At 54.2% G+C, this 23302-nt stretch overlaps 1 protein-coding gene across 4 annotated transcripts in view; it reads left to right on the top strand.

The window, feature by feature from the left end:
* ZC3H18 (zinc finger CCCH-type containing 18) overlaps nucleotides 1-23302 on the top strand; it is a 60035-nt gene that overhangs the window by 6003 nt on the left and 30730 nt on the right. For 3 of the 4 annotated variants that reach the window (XM_059151315.1, XM_059151318.1, XM_059151317.1), the window contains exons 2-5: nucleotides 1213-1811; nucleotides 12878-12962; nucleotides 13639-13710; nucleotides 23023-23171. In XM_059151315.1, the coding sequence (XP_059007298.1) occupies nucleotides 1227-1811; nucleotides 12878-12962; nucleotides 13639-13710; nucleotides 23023-23171 (891 nt within the window). In that variant the 5' untranslated portion in view covers nucleotides 1213-1226. The remainder of the gene's footprint in view (nucleotides 1-1212; nucleotides 1812-12877; nucleotides 12963-13638; nucleotides 13711-23022; nucleotides 23172-23302) is intronic. The other variant, XM_059151319.1, reaches the window with a different exon arrangement.

Genomic DNA, 23302 nt, shown 5'->3' with positions numbered 1-23302 from the left:
ATGTGCATCTTTAAACAGTTTCTCCTTTCAAAAGTATAAACTTGAAAGATATATATTTAGTTTTTAGTTACATGAATGCGCAAAATAATTCTTTATATTTAAAGTACGTAATTATATGGTGTGTTTCCAGATCTTGCTGAAGTACCAAGCTGCATATGTGCAACATGCATTATTTTAAATTAAAATTTCGAAGAACCAAGTAAACACTGAGCCCCTCACTGGTTCCGTTATTTCCAACTAGTTCCGCAGTGACTAGCTCCAGGCCGCACTGGTAAATGCTGACTGGGGGCTCCTGTCCCACTCTCTGCACGTTACGTTTAAACGACGGAATGATGTCCTGTCACTGGGCATGGAGGTGGGGAAACGGAACGTGTCTGCTTTATCATGAAGTCTGGGTTAGTAAAAATTGAAGAAAAAGGTCTTTTGAAATGACATTCTTCTAACATATGAAACTACTCAGATACATACAATTTTCAGCCAGGGTTCTTTTCCGTGGCCTAGCTCTGTTAGAATGACGGTTCTCCACTTTCCCGTGAGGTCATCTCAGCATGCACGAACGGATGCTACTTTCTGAGCATCTGTTGGTGGCCCCAGCATACAGATCTGTGAGAAGGCCCAAGGTCTGTGTGTTTGAAGATTCTGATGGGGCAGTTGGGGCCATACTTGGAGAGGTGCATTCAGGAACAGGAGCTAGCCCGTGACCTGGGGACAAGGCCAGCCAGGGTTTCTGCTCCAGACCCTTGAGCGTGGCTCTAGAAAGATAGCAGCGTGCCTTTAGTTTTGTTGCCTCATTCCACAATGCATCTTTTCTTGAATTTTAAAAGTAATTTAAGGATCCAAAAAGCTTTCCCTTGTGATGCCTGCCTGTCTCATTGCTCACTCTCTGTTCACCTGCCCGGTGTGCTTGTGGCGAGGAGCGCTCCAGGTCCCAGCCAGATCGCCGAGCTGTGACACACACACAGCTTAGGGACCGCGTGCAGCCTTGTGGATGCATGTGTGCAGGGCCAGCCCATGGCCTCCCTGGTGGGACCGCCGGCAGCAGCGGTCTGTGGAGTGCAGTCTGGGCTTTGGAGGGGCGGTGCGGGACCAAGAGCGGTGCAGGTCCTGGTACCCCCTGCAGGTCGGGGATGAGCACGGGGCCGAGAAAACCAGGCTGAGATTGACCTTCTGTGTCGCTGACTGCTGTGTGTCTGTGTTCTCTTTCTTTCGCAGAACTGTGGGTACCGATGGATGTGGCCGAGAGCCCTGAACGGGACCCTCGCTCTCCAGAGGACGAAGAAGAGGAGCAGCAGGGGCTCTCGGACGATGACATTCTGAGGGAGAGCGGGTCCGACCCGGATTTGGACGGAGCTGGGGGGAGGGCTTCTGATTTGGACGACGAGGACACCGCCGGCCCGGGACTGAGCCAGGAGGAGGAGGAGAGTCGCTCTGAAGAGGAGGACCAGGACCGGGAGTCTGAGGCCCGGGATCTGAGCAGGGACCCCACGAGCCCCCCTCCTGGGGAGGAGGGGGACGGAGGGGAGGAAGAGCGCACAAGCGACCTGAGGGACGAGGCCTCGTCGGTCACCAGGGACCTGGACGAGCATGAGTTAGACTACGATGAGGAGGTCCCCGAGGAGCCAGCCCCCGCTGGGCAGGAGGACGAGGCCGAGAAGGCCGGTGCCGAGGATGACGAGGACAAGGGGGAAGGAGCTCCTGGGGACGAGGGGGCGACAGGCGTTCCCAGTGTGGAAGACAAGGAGCCCCTGGAGACCGCCAAGGAGAAGAACAAAGAGGATGATGACGGGGAGCTCGACGATGGGGAGCTTGACGTGAGTGCCCGGGCTGGGGGGCTGGCGTGGGTGCCCGGGCTGGGGGGGCTGGCGTGGGTGTCCGGGCTGGCGGGGGCTGGCGTGAGTGCCCGGGCTGGCGGGGGCTGGCGTGAGTGCCCGGGCTGGCGGGGGCTGGCGTGAGTGCCCGGGCTGGCGGGGGCTGGCGGGGGTGTCCAGACTGGGGGGGCTGGCGTGAGTGCCCGGGCTGGCGGGGGCTGGCGGGGGCTGGCGTGGGTGCCCGGGCTGGCGGGGGCTGGTGGGGGTGTCCAGGCTGGCAGGGGCTGGCGTGAGTGCCCGGGCTGGCGGGGGCTGGCGTGGGGCAGGGGGTCGGGGGCAGGAGACCTGAGGGCTGGGACGTCAGGACTGCTCTGAGAGCAGTCCCTGTGGTGATGAGGGAGTGTCCGAAACCAGGCGGGACAGGGAGTAGGCTAGAGTCCGAGAACTTGAGTCTGCCGCTTGGCCGCTGGCCGTTCGGCGCACCCTCCCCTTCGCTGCTGCTGACGGCCGGTGTGCAGGCCCTAACCCGGATTTCTCTTGCGCTCCGGGTTTGTGTGGTGAGCGGAGATCGTTTCTCCTTTTATTTTTGTGATCTTTAGATGATATTCGAGGTCACGTTCAACTAAAACCATCGTGGATTTTCAGTTCTGTTAGTTCCTTGAGACGGCTGCGCTCCGAACGATGAGCTCAGAGCTTCCTTTGAGTCCTGTCTGTTCTTCCAGGCTATCTCTGTCCCCGAGCCCGTCCTCCAACAAGGGTGCCGGCTGGGCCAAGCATCTCTGGAGGTGTCCCCGGAAAGATCCTTAGGAGTGCATCATAGGGGGCTGTCTCCAAACACCTCAGCCTTTGATCAGGCCATCTCACTTGGTTCTAATTGACTTAAATACTCTGCAGTTCAGGTTACAGAGACGCTAACACTAACATACCCTCTCAGACGCAGATAGGTCGGGTTTTATGATGCATCGTCCGATCGAAGGACTTTAATCGTGGTCTGTTTTTCTTTCATTAGTTCTGGGACAGTTAACGTACAGTGTAGCACCAGTTTCGGGTGCACGCCGTAACGATGCAGCCCTTCCACGCATCACCCAGTGCCCCCAAAGACAAGTGCACCCTTCCTGCCACCTCTTCACCCGTCCCGCACCCCCTCCCCTCTGGGGGCCAGCAGTGTGTCCTCTGACGTCACCAGTCTGTTTCTGGGTTTGTCTCTCTTTCTCCCTTTGCTCATTTGTTCCCTAAATTCCACGTACGAGTGAGATCATACGGTATTTGTCTATTTCTGGTTTCTTTCACTTGGCATTACACTCTCTAGCTCCCTCCATGTTGTCGCAAATAGCAGGATTTCCCTCTTTTTTACGGGTGAGTAGACTTCCCTCGTGTGTCTACACCACATCTTCTTTATCCGTTCGTGTATGGGTGTACATGTGGGCTCTTTTCTGTATCTTGGCTCTGGGAAATAATGCTGCTGTAAACATAGAGGTCAATGCATCCCTTTGAATAAGTGTTTTGTATTTTGGGGGTTAATGCCCGGTAGTGCGATTTCTGGGTCGTAGGGTGGTGGTTTTAACCTTTTGGGGAACCGCCATGCTGTTTGCCAGAGCGGCCGCACCTGCCTGCATTCCCGCCAACGGTGCACGAGGGCTCCCCTTGCTCCGCGTCCTCGCCGGCATCTGTCGCTTCCTGACTTGCTCATTGTAGCCATTCTGACAGGTGTGAGGTGGCGTCTCATTCTGGATCTGATTTGCATTTCCCTGATGATGAGTGATGGGGAGCATCTTTTCATGTGTCTGTTGGCCATCTGGGTTTCGTCTTCGGTGAATTGTCTGTTCATGTCTTCTGCCCACTTTTTAACTGGGTTATTTGGGTTTTTGCTGTTGAGTTTCGTAAGTTCTTTACTTTAGATACTAATCCTCTATTGGGTATATCATTGGCAGGTGTCTTCTCGCATTCCACAGGTTGCCTTTTAGTTTTGTCGGCTGTTCCCTTTGCTGTGCGAAGGTTCGTTATCTTGTAAAGTCCCAGTGGTTCATTCTTGCTTCTGTCTCTCCCTTGCCGCTATACAGACATATCTAGAAAAACGTTGCTGTAGCCGATGTTGGAGAAATCACCACCTGTGCTCTCCTGTAGGATTTTTATGGGCTCAGGTCTGACATTTAGGTCTTCAGTCCATTTTGAGTTTGTTTCTTGTACATTGTATAAGGAAGTGGCCCGGTGTCCTTCTTTTGCGTGTTACTGTCCAGTTTTCCCAACACCATTTGTTGAAGAGACTTTTCCCCGTTGCATATCCTTACCTCTTTAGTCATCATGATTTTTTAAAGATATATTCATGTATTTGAGAGTACGTGCACACACGTACGCTTGGGGTAGGGGAGGGCCAGAGGGAGAGGGAGAGACAGTCCTAAGTAGACTCCCCACCGAGCGTGGAGCCGACAAGGGGCTAACCCTAACCCTAACCCTAACCCTTCTGTAATCATTATCTTTATTTATTACTTTTCAGATTTTATTTATTTATTTGACAGAGGGAAGACAGCCAGAGAGGGAACACAAGCAAGGGAAGCAGGAGAGAGAGAAGCAGGCTTTCTGCCGAGCAGGGATCCCCATTTGGGGCTCGATCCCAAGCCGAAGGCAGACGCCCAACTACCGAGCCATCCAGGTGCCCCTGTAATCATGACCTTTAAAAGTTGAGTTTGCGGGGGTACCTGGGTGGCTCAGTGGGTTATGGCTTTGGCTCAGGTCATGGTCCCAGGGTCCTGGGATTGAGTCCCACATCGGGCTCTCTGCTCAGTGGGGAGACTCCTCCCCGCCACCCCTTGCCGGCCTCTCTGTCTGTCAAATAAATAAATAAAATATTTTAAAAAAAAATAAGTTGAGTTTGGGCGTGGAGCCTGAAGTCCTCCTGAGTAATGTTTTTATTCAGAGGAGCTGAGAGAGGACAGAGCACATTGAAATAATCAGGGTTTTTTAAGCACTCCAGGGAAGGGGATGCTGCCTCTCCAGGAGTCATGGCAGTGAAAGGTGCGTGGAATAGGTCTCCGGAATGTTCTGGTTTAGGGGCGTCTGAGGGGCTCAGTCGGTGAAGCTTCTGCCTTTGGCTCGGGTCAGGATCCCAGGGTCCTGGGATTAAGCCCCATGTGGGTCTCCCTGCTCAGTGGAGAACCTGCTGCTGCTTCTCCTGCTGCTTGCTACTCTGCCTACTTGTGCTTTCTGTCTGTCTGTCAAATAAATACAATCTTTAAAAAAAAGAAAAAGAAAAAGAAATGTTCTGGTTTAGGGGAGGGAGAAGGTTGCTGCTATGGAAGTACTTAGCCTTTGGTTCACGGTAAGCACCGCACTTCCTAGCCAGCTGCTGGTGCAGCGGGGCTCCGTCCATTTCGGACTGTGGTGGCCAGTGGCTGTGCCTGGTAAGTGTGTGGGGTTTAAACCCTGCCTATCTGACTTTGGTTCACAAGAACAGAACGGGGGTGGGTTCTATGGTTGTAAGCTGAGGATCTCAGATCTTTTATCTTCTCACAGCTGAGTTAATCATTTTCATTTGGAGCTTCATTTAAAGGGTATGGTCAGGATGTGATCAGGCAGGCGCCCCTAGGGTTTCAAGCTGCGCTTCCCTCCGGTTTTGGACAGGGTTACCGAGGAAAGAGATGCTGTGAGACTCAAGTTCGTCGGTTTGGGTGAAATTTTAGGTAAAAGATGAACTTATTGGTTGAGATTGCGTGTGAATGTGGTTTTTTCGGAGTCACGGAGAGAAAAGCCGTGGCTTGCTTCTGTCCTAAGGAAACGAGGCGTCCTGGTGACCAGGGCACTGTGGGTCCTGGCGGCCTGTTTGCCACCCAGAGACGATCAGGTGCGAGTTCTCGCATCAGCTGTGGAATAAGTCTTGGGGGAAATTCAGCTCCTTTCCTGCCTTTCCATGGTTCTGTGGGGTCAGGTGTCTCCCTACAGGTCCTGGAGCACCTTGCTGCCCCGCGCCAGCGGGCTTGCCCCCACTTGGGTGTAGTGGTGGGACCTTGGGTTGAACCAAACCAGCCCTGGAAAGTGCCCATTGCCTAGAGATTGGCCCGTTTCCCTGGAGGAAGCATGTGGAATAAAAATCTAGCTTGGCTTTCTTGTCCCTCAGATCCTAGCATTCGCTGGCGGCTGGCTCCGCCCTCCGCCACACCCTCTTGTGGGGGGGGGGCTGCCGCGCCGGAGCAGTGCTGCTGCGGACACCTGAGCGCGGCTTCGTTCCACCGTGCGGACCCAGTCTCCCCACGCCACAGATGGGGTCTCTTGGTCACGGCCCTGGGGAGCCCTGTGGCATGCCCACATGCTGCACTGTGCCCGGGGTGTGAGCGTGCAGAGCAGAACCCCACCCCAGCCCGCTTGGAGACCGGCAGACCTCAACAAGGGGAGGACAGGCATCGTAGATGGTGACTCGGACCCTCACAGGAGCGCGGCTGCCTCCAGGAGCTTCCCTGCTGATTTCCACTCTTGGTGCCCCCGGCTGCGCTCCTGGCTGCCCGCTACCCCTTGCCGTCAGCGTGAATGTTGCTTCCTTTATGGGGGCTCTGCCTCCTCCCTGGGCTCTGTCACCCCTGGCTGAGGACTCTGTTTACTTCCACACACTCAGGCCACTGGTGTGCTTGTTCCTGTCGCTCCCCCCCACCCCACCTCCAAAAATGCAAGTTCCCGAAGACCAGAACCTATCTGGGCAGCTCACGTCAGTCTCCCCAGCCTCCCACTGTAGGCAGCCAGAAGCTGCGTGCTGAGCAGATGGCGAGCCCCTGTTACTTTGGGGGACATTAATGTTGAGTGCTTTTGAAGTACGTAGTGGCCGTGGGCAGAAGGGAGGCTTATCCTGGAGAGCTGTTCCCGCATTTAGGGCAGCCCAAGTCCTGGGTGCGGGTGACCAGTGCCGGCCCTCAGCTGCTGGGGCCCGGGGTGCATGTCCCGTCAGTGTGTATGGGGCCTGCTCCTGGGCCCCGGCCCCGGCCCGGCCCTTCATCGCTCCCTGGCTGATCCCTGCTGCAGTGTTGCCCCGTGTCCCCACCAGGCAGACATTCCATCCCCGGATCCCTCCTTCCCGAGGTGCCCCGTTAGTGTTCTGGCGCCGTGTCCTCCTCCTTGTCCCAGACCCGTGACCCTGACGGAGAGGGAGCCAGAGGCGTGCGCTTCCTTCTGGAAGTAGCCTGGTATTGCCCATCCTTTCGCTTTCTCCCTTTTACGGAGTCCTTGCGAAGTGGCCTCTGGCCTCACGGAAGGCGAACGTCCCAAAGGACTTTCTGCTGGTCGCTTTCAAGCCCGCTCGGGCCTGGCTGCTTCGTGAGAGGGATCGGGCAGTTGGGCGCACACCTCAGAAGTATGCATTCCCCGAGGTCGCCGCGAGTTCCCGTGCCCCGCAGGCTGGCTGTCCAGAGCACACGCCCACCTCCCTGCAGCCTCCTGGCCCTGAATTGCCAGACAGCCGAGTGCTTTTCTCCTCTGTCATGACACATCTCCGTGCCTTTTTTCTCCCTTTTAGATTTTGGGTCACTAGCATAGGTGACCTGACGTGTGGCCGGGTCACGCCCACCCGCCCCAGCTACTCTCTTAGTATTTCTCCCGATGGTGACATCAATTTGTGCATAAACCCATGCATTTCTTTTTTCTAAACCACACGACTCGTAAGATCTCGAATGACCCTTATATATGTCCGGTGTGCCACCGGCACAGCCTCCCGACACAGATACTTTCTGGAAGTGCCGCATGCTGCCGTGGCTGGGCCGGGAGGGTTTACAGACGGCGTTGGCTTGTTTGTGGGGTGGGCGCCGAGGGTCCCTGCCATCCGAGCCCCAGGGAACCTTAGTTAATCCATAGTCCCCCACCCGTTCTGGAAGCCACACTGATCACAGACTCACCTGTGACCTTGTGTCTGCGTCTGCCTCTCGCAGAAGAGCGGAGGGAGCCCGCTGGCCCCGCTCTGCCGCGCGGAGGCCCGTCCTTGGCTGCACCCGCTGTCTTGCCGGAGCTCTTCCCCCTGCCCGGGTGGGAGGAGGGCCTCAGAGGCGTATCTGTGGGTCTTGATTCGGCCTTTTCCAACTCGGGCCCCCTGTCTGGTGTGTGCATCCTTCCCTTTGTTCGTGGGTCGGCTTTGGTTTTCTTTGTCGTCATTTGGTCAGTAGAACTTGGCGCTATCCCTTTGGGGAACGGTGGGCTGCGCGTTGTGTTCCAAACCTGCGCTCTTCGCTGACTCTCACACTGGTGGGCTGGCCTGTCAGGGACAGCAGGACAGCAGTCCTGACTGGACAGCCCACCCCTGGCTCACAGGTGATTGCTCTTGGCCCACCCATGTGAAAACTACTTTAAACATTTTCTTTGCAAGTGGTATTTTGTATTTTCTCCTGTTCAGATCCGCCTGTTCCTTCTGTGTCTAGATACCTGACAGCCTCTACGGAAGGTGTCCCTTTAACACACTCCCTCTGGTGGCTTAGGGTCTCCCCTCCGCAAGGGCCTGGCTCCTTCCAGGTGGTGCCCGTGGATCATGTCTGCTCTTCTCCATGTCACTTCACGCACATGCTTACAGCCTTGCTGAAGCCCCGGAGGCAGCCGCCGGTGCTGTCTTTGAGCAAAGAGGGAGTGCCAGGTCCGCCGCCCGAAGGACTGCCGCCTCCATGTCCTTTAGCCTGGTCAGCATGGGCTCGCGCAGGCACACCGGCCACAGCCCCCACCCCAAGCGGTGGGAGTCCCAGAGCTCTGAGGACAGAAGGGTTTCCTAGTTCTTCTGGTGGCAGATCTGGCCCCAGTGGACACCAGGCTGTGTGTCCTATATTTACCGCTCCTGGGGCTGGTCACATGTCTCCGCACAGAAGGCAGTCTGCGTCCTTTACGGGGAGCTGTTTCAAAGCACTGCTTTTACCGCCTTTGTAAAGCCAGAATGTTTCTGAACTCCCGAAACATGTCTGACCCCAAGGGTTTCGGGTAAGGGACAATGGATCTGTATTGTTGCTCCCTCCTGCCTACGCAGAAGCCAGGATCTGCGGAGGTGGTGGGTGGCCTCGGGGGCCTGTGCCCGTGTGCCTCCGCACGTGCCCAGCCACTGCTGACCCCCTGTCCGTGCAGGAGCTGCCGTGGTGGAACCGCTTCCTGTCAGAGAAATAGCGTGCGTGCGTTGTTTTTGTTGGTTTGTTTTAAAGGACAATAAAAACCTGTGCGGAGCAGGAGGTGAGGCCAGGCCGCGTTGCTTAGACAGTCGTCTTTTCGGTCCTTCCCGTCATTCGTGACCACGTCCTGAGCTCTCACTGCTGGGGTGCCCCGAGACGCTGCACACGGAGCTCCCTGAGCGCGGCCACCAGTTCCGCTCAGGGGCTCCCCAGCTCGAAGTGGACACCGTCAGGATGCGAGCCCAGGCCTTCCCCCAGTCCTGTCTCATAAAGCCATCGGAGTCCAGTGTGCCCCGCGTGTGTTTCCCTGAGGACGCTCTGAGGCCAGTGTGCCAGCCGGGCTTTGCTGAGGCCTGCAGACCCCGGAGAACCTTGCCCACCCCCGGGCTCCATGCTCGGGCTGTGTCGGCCTGTCTGGGTGAGGGTCGCGGAGGGCCTCAGGAGCACTGTCCCGTGTGTACATCCACCAGTTTGCTCTGCCCGACGGCTGGGGCCCCTCCCCGTCCTCCACCCTCTGCTGTCCCTGCCTGCAGCCGCGCGATCGGGTGGTCTGAGAGAACTCGCGTGCGGGGCGCGCTCGCCGGGCCGGCCGCATGCAGCAGCGCCGTGCGACCCCTACTCTGCAGGTCCCGTTTCTTCGGCAGCGTCTGCATGAAACTCTGCAAGGTTTTACGACTTCTTTTAATTTTTCATCACTTGAAAAGCCAGGCTACTAAGTGGTTCGTTGAAAATTTCAGGATATGACATTGCCTAGAGATTTATTGATTGTTCTCGGTTGTTTTTTAATTGACGGGGAGCCCATAAACCCAGCCAAGCACCAGGGACAGGCATCTGTCTCCATCCTAGCGGGTGTGGGGGCTGGTGGGGGGCCGCGGCCAGCAGGGCATCTCTGGGGGACGTCGCGTCATGAGTGCTCTGCCGTGCGTTGCTAGGTCTGTCACAGAGTGTTTCCAGCAGCTGCGCAGAACTGCTCTCCGTGGCTCGCATGGCCACTCACCAGTCTGGAGATGGGTGGCCGGTTCTCCTTTCTGCTCTGCCAAGTGTTGGAAGTCCCAGCTTTGCAGAAACATCTCCTTAAATCTCACCCAGTGCCCTTGCCGTGAGCGGACTGCGGACCCACTCTCCTCAGCTCCGCTCCTGTGCCTTCATTTCCAAGTGAAGCACAGAGATTCGAATGGCTTGTAATCTTTCAAAAGAGCTCGCTCTCCCAGTGACCGAAGAACCTGCTCTCCGTTTGAGCCTGTGTAAACCGCACAGGAAGGGTTGGCCTGGCGGTCATCTCTGCGAGGACAGTCGTAAGAAGAAGATGGTAAGGGCCAGAGGAGAGCGGTGCCCCGTCCCGCACGTGAAGGGTGCGTGTGCCCTCTGAGACGTGAGGAAATCGTCCCTCGGTTGGGAAGTGGGGAGACGGTGCTGGTGCGCGGAAGGGGCGGGCCTCGGCTAGACGATGAGTATGTTCTGGGGACTAAAAAAGTCCTTGAATAAATTATTTAATCTTTAAAAAGAAAAGTCATTCTGTTGCTTCTTAAGGGATATAACTTTCTAGCAGGTGTTCTTTTCACTATAAAATGGTTTTTTTTTTTTAGATTTATTTACTGGAGAGTGCACACGTGTGCAGTGGGGAGGGGCAGGGGGGAGGGAGGAACAGTCCTCAGGCAGACTCCACCCTGAGCACGGACCCCAGCTCGGGGCTCAGTCTCCCGACCCTGAGACCATGACCGGACCCGAAACCAGCAGTTGGACACTTAACCAGCTGTGCCACTTGGGCACCGCTAAAATGCTTTTGTAGTAAGTAAATATTTTCAAGGCAGAAATGATACAAATACCTAAGCTTTAAAAATAAGTCATCAGGGGCACCTGGGTAGCTCAGTGGGTTGGGGCCTCTGCCTTCGGCTCAGGTCATGATCTTGGGGTCCTGGGATCGAGTCCCGTGTCAGGCTCTCTGCTCAGCGGGGAGCCTGCTTCCCTCTCTCTCTCTCTCTCTCTCTCTCTGCCTGTCTCTCTGCCTACTTGTGATCTCTGTCAAATAAATAAATAAAATCTTTAAAAAAAAAAATGTCATCAGAAACCCAGGGTTTGACTTCAGTATTTCTTCATTAAACAGATACTTACCATTGGCCAGAAGCCCAGCGCTGTGCTTGGACGTGACATAGTCCGGCCTGGGAGAGCTCCTGTTCAGTCGGGCAGGGCTGTGGTGGCCAAGACCCGTCACAAAGGGAGCTGGGGGTAGGGAGCCGAGGGCGGAGACTCCCCTGCCATCTGAAAATGAGACGAGCTGCGCGTTAAGAGAAGCGGAGAAGGAAGAAGGCGGGCTGGGGTCCGAAAGGCCACCACCTGTGGGCAGTCAGGAGAGAGTGGGCCACAAGGCAGGAAGTGGCTCCAGACCGGGTGGAACAGGGCCGTGCTTTGGATGAGCGCGATGCTGCAGGAGAGGGGAGATGCTCCCATGACTCCCACAGCCTGCCCTGTGTGACCCCCTGGGTTGGGTGGTCCGGAACAGGCTAGGACAGGGGGGCTCCATCTAGGACCTCCCGACAGAGATGTCAGCGGGGTGGCTGCATACTCGCTCTGGACTGCAGGTGACCCCTGGGGCTGGGGGTTCAGCTGAGGGACACAGGCGGGTGTCCCTGCAGGTCATTGGGACTGAGGCCCTGGGGTACTGGCGGCCGGCCAGGGCACAGAGCAGTAGTCCGGATCACGGCTGCTCTTGGGAATCCCTGAGGGCGAGACCCACCCAAGCTCCCGTGTTTTCAAAGCCCCTGCATCATGTCAAGACTTGACAGCCAAGGTTAGGAGCTCTGGGCTACGGAGAGAGGGGCCTGGGTCTCACTGACCTCCCTCTTCCCCAGCTCTAGGCTTTTAAATTAGAGGACGTGGGTGTTTATTTATTTATTTATTTATTTTAAAGGAGCCGCTTTGAAATATACCAGAACATTTTGTTCTTTTTTTTTTTTTTTTCTTTTTTAAGGTTTTATTTATCTGAGTGATAGAGAGAGAAAGAGAGCACAAGCAGGGGGAGTGGCAGGGAGAGGGAGAGGCAGAAGCAGACTCCCCACCGAGCAGGGAGCCTGACTCAGAACTTGATCCCAGAACCGTGGGATCATGACCTGAGCCAAAGGCAGATGCTTCACTGATGGAGCCCCCCAGGCGCCCTAGAGTGTTTAGTTTCTTTTTGTTTTGGTTTGGTTTTTTATTTGTTTGTTTGTTTGTTTGTTTGTTTAAGATTTTATTTATTTGAGTGAGAGGGAGAAACGGACTCCCCACTGAGCTGAGAGCCTAACGTGGAATTCAGCCAAGCCAGGACCTTGAGATCATGACCCAAGCCAAACGCAGACACATAACCAGTGGAGCCACCCAGGCGCTCCGAGAGTGTTTAGTTTTAAGAACATAAAATATTCCGGGGCACCTGGCTGGCTCGGCTGGTTAAGTGTGTGCCTCTTGATTTCAGCTCCGTCCGTGATCTCACTTGGGGCTCCACACTCGCTGGGGAGTCTGCTTACGGCTCGCGCTCTCTCGGTGCATTCTCTCTCACTCTCTTTCTCTCTAAAATAAATGAAAACAAATCTTTTAAAAAGAGCATAAATATTTTGCTCTATAAATTCTATTGAAACATTGGGGGAGTATTAAAAATCTGAAGTGTGACCGTTTTCTGCCCAGCATTGCTAATGAAGGGAGCCGTGGTGAAACCCTGCTTCACCCCTGCCTTGCCTGTGTCCCGGGGTGTTTTTACTTGGTGTTCCTCTTTGTGCCTCGGTCTCGGAGGCGAGCTTGACACAGCCCCATCGCGCCGGCTGAGGAATCTGGGTTGGGAAGATGCGCGGGAATTGCTGAGCGGCCGAACACAGTTGAGAAAATGTCCGTTCTGGTTGGGAAGCCGCGCCTGTTGGCCGATGCCCCTCCCACCTCCTTTCTCCCGTTAAGGTGATTCCCTCTTAAGTCCTGTTGTCTCTCTTTCAGGACGATGATCTGGAGGAGGGCGAAGTAAAGGACCCCAGCGACAGGAAGGTGAGGCCGCGCCCCACCTGCAGATTCTTCATGAAAGGTAATTGTCCAAGGGGCCAGGTGTGGCCTTGGCTTTTCCCGGGACTCTGGTGATGGTTCAGCTCTGAAGCTGTGCGAGGCTGTTCTTGGGGCCAGACTGTGACCATTGGTGGCAGTGTTGGCATCAGTCCTTCATGGGTCTTTGCCTCACTTGACAGACTTGGAGGGGCCCAGACTCGCCATTTTCACACTTGTGGTTCCAGGCCCACCTGTTTCTAGAGAACCGTCGCTCTCATGGCGACAGTATCATTCCCTTTCCCTAAGGCCAGACGTCCCAGGCGCCAGTGCACACATTTTCCCACAACTGTGAGGAAAGTTGCCACTTTTTTGCTAAATGTATCAAAGCGGAAGTACACCCTTCCTTCGGAATGGAGCGGCTCCGAGTGCAGCAGAGTGCAGCAGGGCCCGCTCGCTCCGGGAGGGTGTATGGCGCAAGCCAGGTGGCTGGGACAGGCGGCAGAGGCGCGGAGCGGGGCAGACCCGGGAATGGCAGTGCGAACCCCGGTTCGCGAGGGTCGCCGTGCCGAGCGGCAGTAGTTGGGGCGCGGTCCTTGTAGTTCCGCGCTGTCCGTGCACAGGTAGGAAGATGCTTGTGTTGGTCCCGCCTCACTCTGGCCCTGGGCGCCCTCGCTCGCGGCCCAGCGATTTCACAAGGGCTTCCTGTACTTCTTTTCCAGATGTTGTGGCAGCATTGTCCACTCCTCTTGCACCAGTGTCACATTCCATGCCCTTCAGAGGCCAGGGGACAGGTACAAAGTCTACGGTACTCACTCTCTGTTCCGGAGGCCAGACTTCTTTCTCCTGGATCCAGCATTCTGATGTGAAGCCAGAAGGAAGGGGGAGGCTCTGAGGGGCAGAGAGCGGTCGTGGACCGCTGTTCTTAGAGGCACTGGAGGCTCGCGGGAGCCTTGTGGATGGCACGGGGAGGGGGGACAGCAGGGGACGGTGGAGTCTCACCTTCCCAAGAGGGCAGACTCTGCCCTTGAGCGGCCCCTGGAGGGCCGTCTCCCACGACACCCAGGATGACGTGGTGCAGAGGGGGCACAGGGACCAGGGAGCCAATGCGCTCATGACCCTGGTCAGCTCCCTCCGTGGGGCGCGCGCTCCGGGCCTGTGCCGTGCACACGCGGGCTGCGCTTTCTGCAGAGAGGAGACTCCTTGGAGGTGGACGTGTGCGTGGTGAGCTCCGCTGTGTGGCCACGTGCGTTCTGCCCTTGGGAGGGTGGCTGCCAGTGACGCCGAGGGCAGTGAGGGCACGCTGAGAATGCAAAGTGTGTGGTATGTCGCAGGAAGTCAGTTCTTGACAGTTCTTTAAAATTTTGGTATTTGAGGGGTGCTTGGGTGGTTCAGTCAGTTAAGTGCCTGACTCTTGATCTCGGCTCAGGTCTCAATCTCAGAGTCATGAGTTCGAAGTGCACCTTGGGCTCCATGCTCGACATGGAGCCTGCTTTTAAAAAAGTTTTGGTATTTGAAATGTTAACACTTCAGAAAATTTAACTTACGCAGAGGACTTCTTTTCCATAATTATGTGGACATAAATGATGTCAATGCACCTTTGAAATTTCTAGATTACAGAGAAGGAGACCAGTACGTACGTGCTGGCATAGGTGTACGTGTGGTGTGGTCAGACTGTGGCTCAGCATCCGGGCCGGCCCGTCAGGACCAGCCGGGGGCTCCGCCGGCAGGAGGCAGCGCCACCCGTCCGTGCCACAGAGGTTGCCGTGCGCAGGGTCGCAGCACTCCGCTGACGTCCAGAGTCGAGCAGCAGCACGTGACGCTGCTGGGCCTGCAGTCGGCGTCCTCAGGACTTGCCTCGTGGGCAGGGACTGGGCACCGTCTCCGTGGACCCTGTGGTCCCCAGGGCCACTTCGCAGCGGGAGGGAGGTCCCTCCAGAGTCCAGTGAAATGCCCAGCTTGGGTTTCAGAGACAAAGGCCAGTGGGCAGGGCTTCTGCAGGGAAACTCTGAGGCTAGCGGCAGCTGGCCTTCTCTGCAGCTCGATCGCGCAGGATCAGTAACTTGTCTCAGACTTTGCTTCTAAGTATCTATTTACCTTTTCTGCCCACACTTGTTCGTTCTACAGAGTAGTGTGATACAGTACGAAAAGAAATGGTTGATGCTTTGGGGGTTCTAGAATATATCTCTTGCTTCTTTTCTTAGTTATGCGAGTTTTGGGGGTGACATGTTTTTGCTTACCTTCAGTTTTTAGCTTGGTATTAAATTGAGATGAGTTCGTGTAAGTTCCATTTTAGCAAGAGAAGTCACTTTAAAAATAATACAGAATTTGTTGTGTTGGACGAGATGCGGAGACCTGAAACCTTCACACTGGCAGGAGCGCAGAACAGTGCCGATGCCAGAGGACAGGCGGCGGCCCCGAGAACAGGAGAGGGTGGAGCTCTCCGGTGACGCAGTCACTTTTGCTTCTGGGTCTCTACCCATGAGAAAGGAAAACATACATCCACACAAAAATTTGTATGTAACTGTTCGTAAAAGCAGTGTTCAAAATAGCCAGCAGGTGCAAACAACCCAGGTGTCCGCCAGCTCACACGTGGTCCCACACAGTGCGGTCTGTCCGTGCAGCGGGATGCCGCGCCAGCCCAAAACGCAGGAAGAGCGGGCCCCACCGCACAGGCAAACCCCGAGGACGCTCTGCCACTTAGAGAAGCCAGACAATAAAGTGCCTCGTTTGTGCGTTTTTGTCTGTGCGAACCGCCCAGAATGATCTGTCGAGGCAGGAACCGGGTTAGTCATTGTCTGAGCTGCAGAGCCTGGGAGGAGAGAGGGCGTGGAAGTGGGGGGGGGGGGGCGGTGACGGGCAGTGGGGGTGATGGCCAGGGGTACCAGGCTTACCTTGTAGGGCGATGGCTGCGCACCTCCTGCGTCCGTACTGAAACTCACTAAATTACGCTCTGTAGATGGAGGTATTTTGTGGTCTGTAAAATCTATCTTAATTTGAAAATTCTAAGAAAATTTGTTAGTTACATTCCTATTAAAAGGTTTCTGCAGGGACGCCTGGGTGGCTCAGTTGGTTAAGCCGCTGCCTTCGGCTCAGGTCATGATCCCAGCGTCCTGGGATGGAGTCCCACATCGGGCTCCTTGCTCGGCAGGGAGCCTGCTTCTCCCTCTGCCTCTGCCTGCCATTCTGTCTGCCTGTGCTCGCTCTCTCCCCCTCTTTCTCTCTCTGACAAATAAATTAAAAAAAAAAAAAAAAAAGGTTTCTGCAGATTAATCATTAATTGTCCAAATGGATACATTGGTATTTGGGACTGTGGACAATGAAATGTACTTAGAAATAAAAATGGAAACATTTTTTAAAAGATTTTACTCATTTGACAGAGAGCACCAGCAAGGGGAGCAGCTGGCAGAGGCAGAGGGAGAGGGGGAAGCCAGCTCCCCGCTGAGCAGGGAGCCCGATGCGCGGCTCGATCCCAGGACCCTGAGATCATGACCTGAACCAAAGGCAGATGGTTAACCAGCTGAACCACGCAGGCGCCCCTAAATGGAAACGTTCTTAAGCACCGTGTTTCGTTTGCGGTGTGTTTCTACCTCTGGTGTATTGATGTTGAACCATCAAGATATATAAAGTGCTGTAAAGGCCTAAATGACATTTTCTTTAAATTGTGGCCTACTTCGGGTTTCTGAGCCAGCCGGTAATAGTGCCCGCCTGTTCTGTGGGCCACACCTTGTCCCTGCTCCTTCCTGTTCCCCCGGTCCCTCCAGCCCTCCTCTCTCTCTCTCTCTCTCTCACACACACACACAGAATTTGGTAAAATATGCCTGAGGCGAGGTTTGCCATCTTAACTGTTTCGGAGCGGACGTTCATGGCGTGTTCCCTTTGTTGCCATCACCCTGTCCGTCTCTAGAACTCTTTCCCTCTTGTCAAACTGAAACTCTGTAGCCATTAACAATCACTCCTATTCCTCCCTCCCGCAGGCCCTGGCCGCCACCGTTCTCCTATCTGAATTGTCTGCTTTAGGTGCCCGGTGTGAGCGGAACGACACAATTCCTGTTTTTCTGTGACTGCCTTATTTCACTCATCCTGCTGTCCTCGGGGTTCATTTGTGTTTTAGCAGGTGTCAGAGTTCTTTTTTCTTTTTTAAGATTTTATTTATTTATTTGACAGACACAGTGAGAGGGGGAACACAAGCAGGAGGCGTGGGAGAGGGAGAAGCAGGCTTCCCACCGAGCAGGGAGCCCGAGGCGGGGCTAGATCCCAGGACCCTGAGATCATGAGCTGAGCCGAAGGCAGACGATCAAAGCCTGCGCCCCCTGGGTGCTCTTCCTTTCCTGGGTTAGTGGTCCTCCGTGCATACACCGTGGTTTGTGAATCTGTTCACCCAGCGGTGGACACGGGTTGTGTCTGTCTTTCTGCTGCTGTGAACATAGGTGTGCATGTGTCTTCAGGACGCTGCTTCGGAATTTTGGAGCTGTGTGCCCAGCACCGGAGCTCCCAGATCATGCGGTTGTCCTCTGTAATTCCTCAAGGAGCCGCTGTACTCCTGTCCGCGGGAGCAACAGCGCATGGGATCCCCGTCCATGGTACGCAGGGACCCGGGGCCTCCAAACCGACACTTAGTGTGACCTGACTGTTTGGTAGTAAGCATCCTGAAGAGAAATGGCATCTCGTGGTGGTTTTGATTTATGTTTCCATAGTGGTTAGTGCTGCGGAGTGCCTCGTCATGAGCCCATTGGCCATTCGAAGAGTCTCTTTGCCTCAGAGAAATGCTCATTCCCTTCTTTGAATCCCTGCACTCTCTTTCATGCTAAAGCAGATCTTCAGATGTGGTCTGCAGACCCCTAGGGGCTCTTAAAATTCTTTGAAGGGACCCTGACGTCAAAACTACTTCTGTGGTCGGGAGCTGGTACTGGGGCTGACCGCCACACACTCGGGGTTCAGGGACAGTGGTTTCGTGTAATGGTGGCTCTAAGAGCACAGTAAGAGTTCTAATTAAATTTTATATTTGAGTGCAGGTTTTCTAAAAAAAAATTGAGGTATAATATCCATGCCCTAAAACTCATGTTTTAAGCATACTTTAAATTTAATAACTAATTAATAAATTTAATAACTTTTATTAAATTTACCAAGTTGTGTGGCCGTCACCACAGTCCAGTTGTAGAACATGTCCTTGGCCCCAGGAAGACCCCGCAGTGCTGGTCTGTCCCACATTCCGCATGACGAGATGGGGCCGTCCCCGGAGCCCTCTTCCACCCAAGGAGGCACGGCCGCATCTCCAGGGAGGCCGCGAGGCTTGCGCTGTGAGCGGGGACCGCTGCGGTGACACAGAACACAGTGTCCTCTGAAACAAAGTGAGCCTGCCACCTGCGGGAGAGCAGCTGCCAGTATCTGTTGCTAAGCAGGAGCTTCGGGCTCTTACGTGAAAGTCAGGATTTTGGAGGGCCTGACTGTCCACCTGCGGTGCTTCATGACTTTTCCGAGTGACCAGTGCGTGGCGTCACAGAGTCACACCCGCGCAGAAGGCCCGCTCACAGCGCAAGGTGGACCAGCAGGCATCAGCGCAACAGTCGGAAACGTTCAGCGCGAGGGTTCCAGGCCCCGCGCGGCCACTCACGGCAGCCCCGCTGCGCCTCGGCGTGAGGCCGGCTTCCCTTCGCCTGCTCCAGCCAAACCAGCTGTCCCGGCGAACTGAAAGCAGGAGGCGACGGGAGCGCTGCTGTCCCGTGTCCCTGTCAGCCGGAGAGGTTTGCAGAAAGGGAGGGAAGGCTGCTTGTGTCACTCAGTATTTGTAGAAGTTCTCATGAGTATTTATGTTACTGTATCGTTAGCATAAGTTACAGTGGCATGTACTGTGTCTTTGAACTTTTGCAGTCTTCCTGTCTGCAGTAAATACCAGTAGGTAGGGCCCATCTGTGACTCTTTGGGCTCCTAAGACTTAGACCTTCAAGAACTTCTGGCTTCAAGTCTACTTCATTTACAGAGAAGCCGCCCACGCACTGTTGGGACTCTTGCCCCCGGCACAGTGCAGGGTTTCCTTAGAGAAGTTACGGTTTTAGCTTCAGTACCACGAGAGGGGACCGGTTGTCTGTGAAATGGGAAAGGAATGTGCTTCTGTCTGTTCTCTCTCAGGAGCTCGCCCGTGATGGTCCGCGGACGTGATGCCCGCTACGACACACGTTTGTAGATTCTAGGTTGGTCCTTAATATGGGATGATCAGGTTTTTCATATTCTGCCTTCCTTGCAGTGGTAATTTCTTAAAACCATGAAGCACTTTAAACTTCTTGACTTTTATAGTCCCGCTGTTTTCTGCTCTGAGATACTCAGACTCCCCGGAGTGGGCCCGCCGCGTCTCTTTCAGAGATAACCGTAGCAGACTCCCTCGCGTCGCAGCGAGGCCCGTAAACGATGCAAGCCGCGCCGTGCTGACCGCCAGGCCGAGCGACAGCGAGACGCGTTAACGCTCCTCGTGTGCTTGGACCCAGCGCGCGCACGTGTGGCTTTCTTCTCCTGACGTTCCTCACTGCAGGAGAAGCCGGCTGGGTCCTTGCTCTGTCGGGTGTGTGGTTTTGAGCTCTGGGCTACTGCCACACACAGACGTGGCTTTGGTGTCCCGTCGTCTCTGGGGGCAGTTCCTCTGATTGCTGCAGAAGAACCTATAGGTTTTCTGCAAAGGTGGTGCTGTCTCATGGGTCACGGGTGTGTGGGTATCGTGCACGCAGTTCCTTTTTCATAGATCTGTGATTTAGTGAAGAGAAGCAGGGTCAGCGTGGCGTGTGGTATAAGCAGGGGAAACCGGGTGGGCTCACCGACTGACTGACTGACCCGCCCCCCCCAGCAGATGGCTCACTGTCTCTGGCAGGAGGCCCTGGAAGCGTGGAGACTTTGCTGAATCCCTTTTAGAGTATTTGGATGTATTTTTATGTTACTTTTATTTCTTACCTATAAATATTTCGTATATTTAAAATAACACTGTCCGCAGTGGCATACACGATGATAGAAAACAGTAGTTACTAAGATGCCTGCCATTCAGTTAAGAAACACAATCAGTGCCTTCAAAGCCATGTATATGCCACCGTGAAGAATCTTGTCGCCTGTCCTGCCGCTGTGACCACGCTTCCATCGTCTCCTTGTTCCCTGCTGACTTGTGCCCAGGTCCCTGCCCGGCGTCCTCACATTGTGAGGAACCTGTTTCTTCCCCTGGCCAGAGGCACAGTCCACATAAATTCTGGATTTGTGAAGCTTCCTTTGGAAGTAGAAGAACATGCAGTTTTAGAGCAAGGTTTTTCCTCCATTATCTAATTAGAGAATATTTTTTCCCTAAAGAAAATGCTTTTTTAAATTATGAAAGTAATACATAACTGACAGGATAGTAAAAGATAAAAGTCTTTTTACCATTTAACAGTTTGGGGTGTTTCTTTCCAGGCTTTTTTCTACACAGTTAAAAATGCACTTTTTAAAAGGCTAGTGGATGGTTGGCTCCGTCGACAGAGTGTGCGAATCTTCATCTCGGGGTTTTGAGTTGAAGTCCTGCATCAGGTGTAGCGATGACTTAAAAATAAAATCATTAAAAAAAAGTAGGGGCACCTGGGGGGCTCAGATAGTGAAGCCTCTGCCTTTGGCTCAGGTCATGATCTCAGGGTCCTAGGATCGAGCCCCGCATCGGGCTCTCTGCTCGGCGGGGAGCCTGCTTCTCCCTCTCCCTCTGCCATTCCCTCTGCTTGTGCTCACTGGTTCTCTCTCTGTCAAACAAATAAAATAAATAAAATCTTAAAAAATTTAAATAAAATAATAAAAAAAAAACAGAAGTCTGCCGGGAGCTCTCACGCTCCCTCGCCTGCGTGTGCAGGGCGTCTGTGCTGGTGGGGTGGTCGGTATTTGAAGACCTTCTGCCCAGAGCACCGCCTTCTTGTGTTTGCTGGGTAGGAGTCAACACGCGTCCAGCCAGGATCTTTGCACACCCAGGCGCACACGGTCCACGAGGCCAAGCTCCTGTCACCCCACAACGTCTCAGGGGGCACAGGCTGCTGCTCTTGCCTCTGGCGCTCCTGACTGATGTTTCCCTTCCTCTCTTCTCCCCTGCCTGGCGGACCAAGAAAAGAGCTTTTTTGTCTGTAGGCTCATTGGGTGATGTTTTCTTTTCATTTTGAAAATATTTTACATACGGGGCACCTGGATAGCATCCAGCTCTTGGTGTCAGCTCACATCATGATCTCAGGGTCGTGAGATCGAGCCCCACACCAGGCTCCACACTCAGCATGGGGTCTGCTTGGGCGTCTTTCCCTCCCCCTCTGCTCCTCCCCTGCACACTCCCCTCTCTCTCTCAGTCTTTAAAATAAATAAGTAAAGTCTTTTCAATAAAATATTTTATGTACAAGAAAGAACAGAGATTACCAAATACCCATTTATCTACTACCCAGGTACGTATGTGAGCTTAAAAAAGTTAGGGAAACTCGGGGCTCAGGCTATTAATACTTTCCTGCACTTGCAGACTTTCTGCAGAAAGCCTCCGTTGGTCTTGTACCTGCCCAGCAGGGAGGGCACCGGGCGAGCTCTGTGACAGACAGGGAAGGGCTTGGCAGCGTTTGGAATCCCTTCTGTACATGCGGGACTGCCTCCAGGGTCTGGTTTCAGTAAAGCTCTCTGCGACTCTGGGACCTGAACTCCTCGTCGTATAATGTTTCCTAACCTCTGACTTAAGTGTGATTTCTCCAGTGCTCTAAAGAATTTTAAAAGTCATTTTTGCATTTCCAGAGAATTAATTTTAAGCATACTTTATTTTGTTTTTAATTCAGCTCAGTATGTTATTAGGTTGGTTTTAATCCAAGTTTAAATATTCATGATGCCTAAAAGGTAAATTTAGCCTTTTCCTAAATACCAAATGATTATTTCTCTTTAACTTCTATTATACAAGGGAAAATATGTTTTGTTGGTAGAAACATTCAAGTGGACTATTACATTTAGAAGGGAATATATATTAAAAGATGGTTTAAAATTTAACTATGTGTGAACCCCTTGAAAATGTTTTAAAAGCTATTCAGATATTTATGCCATATTTGTGCTTATTATTAACATTACATGTTTTAAAAATTAAGTTGTATTTTTATTCATGTGTTTTATTTATTTATTTTTTGAAGAAATCTCTACACCCACCATGGGGCTCAAACTCCTGACCCTGCGATCAAGGCCGTGCGCTCCACAGCCTGAGCGGGAGTCCTCCCCACCACGTGAAATTTTTTGAAAGTGATTCCCTTACTGATTAAATTAAAACTTGGGCTTCTTGCCTTCTGCTCTGAGAAGTCCAGTGGATTCCTTGAATAATCTTGGTGTAAAAGGCGACTTTGTAAAATATTTAGTGTGAAGTGCGACCCGCCGGGGAGTTACCGCCCTCCGCGTCTCGTGTCTCACGCATCTTTAAGCACAGGGATACGCTGGGAGGGTTTGTGAGACTTGTGGTGGGAGAAGTGCAGGTGCCCGGAGCTGGCAGAGACGCCCCGAGCAGCCGGGCAGGACTCCCGCGGTGACGGAGTGTTGGGGTCAGGATGAGGATCTTGCACACGCACCTCGGAGCCCTTCTGGGGGTGCTGCGTCCCCTGTGTGGGAGACCGCCTCACAGAGCAGGGGCAGCCTGGGATCGTCTGGGGCGCTCTAGGACATCGCTGTTCTCAGGGGGAGAGGAACTCTTCCCAGAGTGACTTAGGAGCGGGGTCCAGGTTCCTCGACCACACGAGCCCAGCCCCTTGCGGGGGCCCTTAGGAAGTCCTGCTCTCGGAAGCTCCTCGGCCTGGGCCGTGGCCATAGACCTTCCAGGCGGCCTGTGCGGAACTCGTGCTTGGGTGGAGGTGGGGGCTGGGCAAGCCTGGCGGTGGCTCTCTCCACTGGGAGGAGTGGGCCCGGGGCCTGTCCGTGCTCGGGTACACACAGCCAATGAGCTGGCGCGAGGTGCGGCGGGAGCCCTGGAGCACCCGCAGGTCCCCCCGCCGGGCCCTCCAAGAGCTGCTGCCCCTGGCATGGGCCCCGGGCTGCCGCTGCACACACAGCGGGCGGGAGGCTGGCCTGTGCGCCCTGGTTCTCTTCTCCCCTTCCTGACGTGGCTTTTGTCTCCATAGGGAACTGCACGTGGGGAATGAACTGTAGGTTCATACATCCCGGCGTCAACGACAAAGGCAACTACTCCTTAATCACCAAAGCCGAGCCTTTCCCGCCTAACGGTGCCCCGCCTCTTGGACCTCACCCGCTGATGCCCGCCAACCCATGGGTGCGTGAACCCTCTTTCTCTTAACTGCTAACAGGGGGGACAGCTAAGCTCTCTGAATCTTCAGCTTGCAGCACGTTAGCGGCTTGTGTGAAAGGCACTTCTGTGACGTCACACAGTCACTGAGTCGCCTT

The sequence above is a fragment of the Mustela lutreola genome, chromosome 16, assembly GCF_030435805.1.
Source record: "Mustela lutreola isolate mMusLut2 chromosome 16, mMusLut2.pri, whole genome shotgun sequence".
Classification (NCBI taxonomy): domain Eukaryota; kingdom Metazoa; phylum Chordata; class Mammalia; order Carnivora; family Mustelidae; genus Mustela; species Mustela lutreola.
This window is presented reverse-complemented; position numbering and strand designations above follow the sequence as displayed.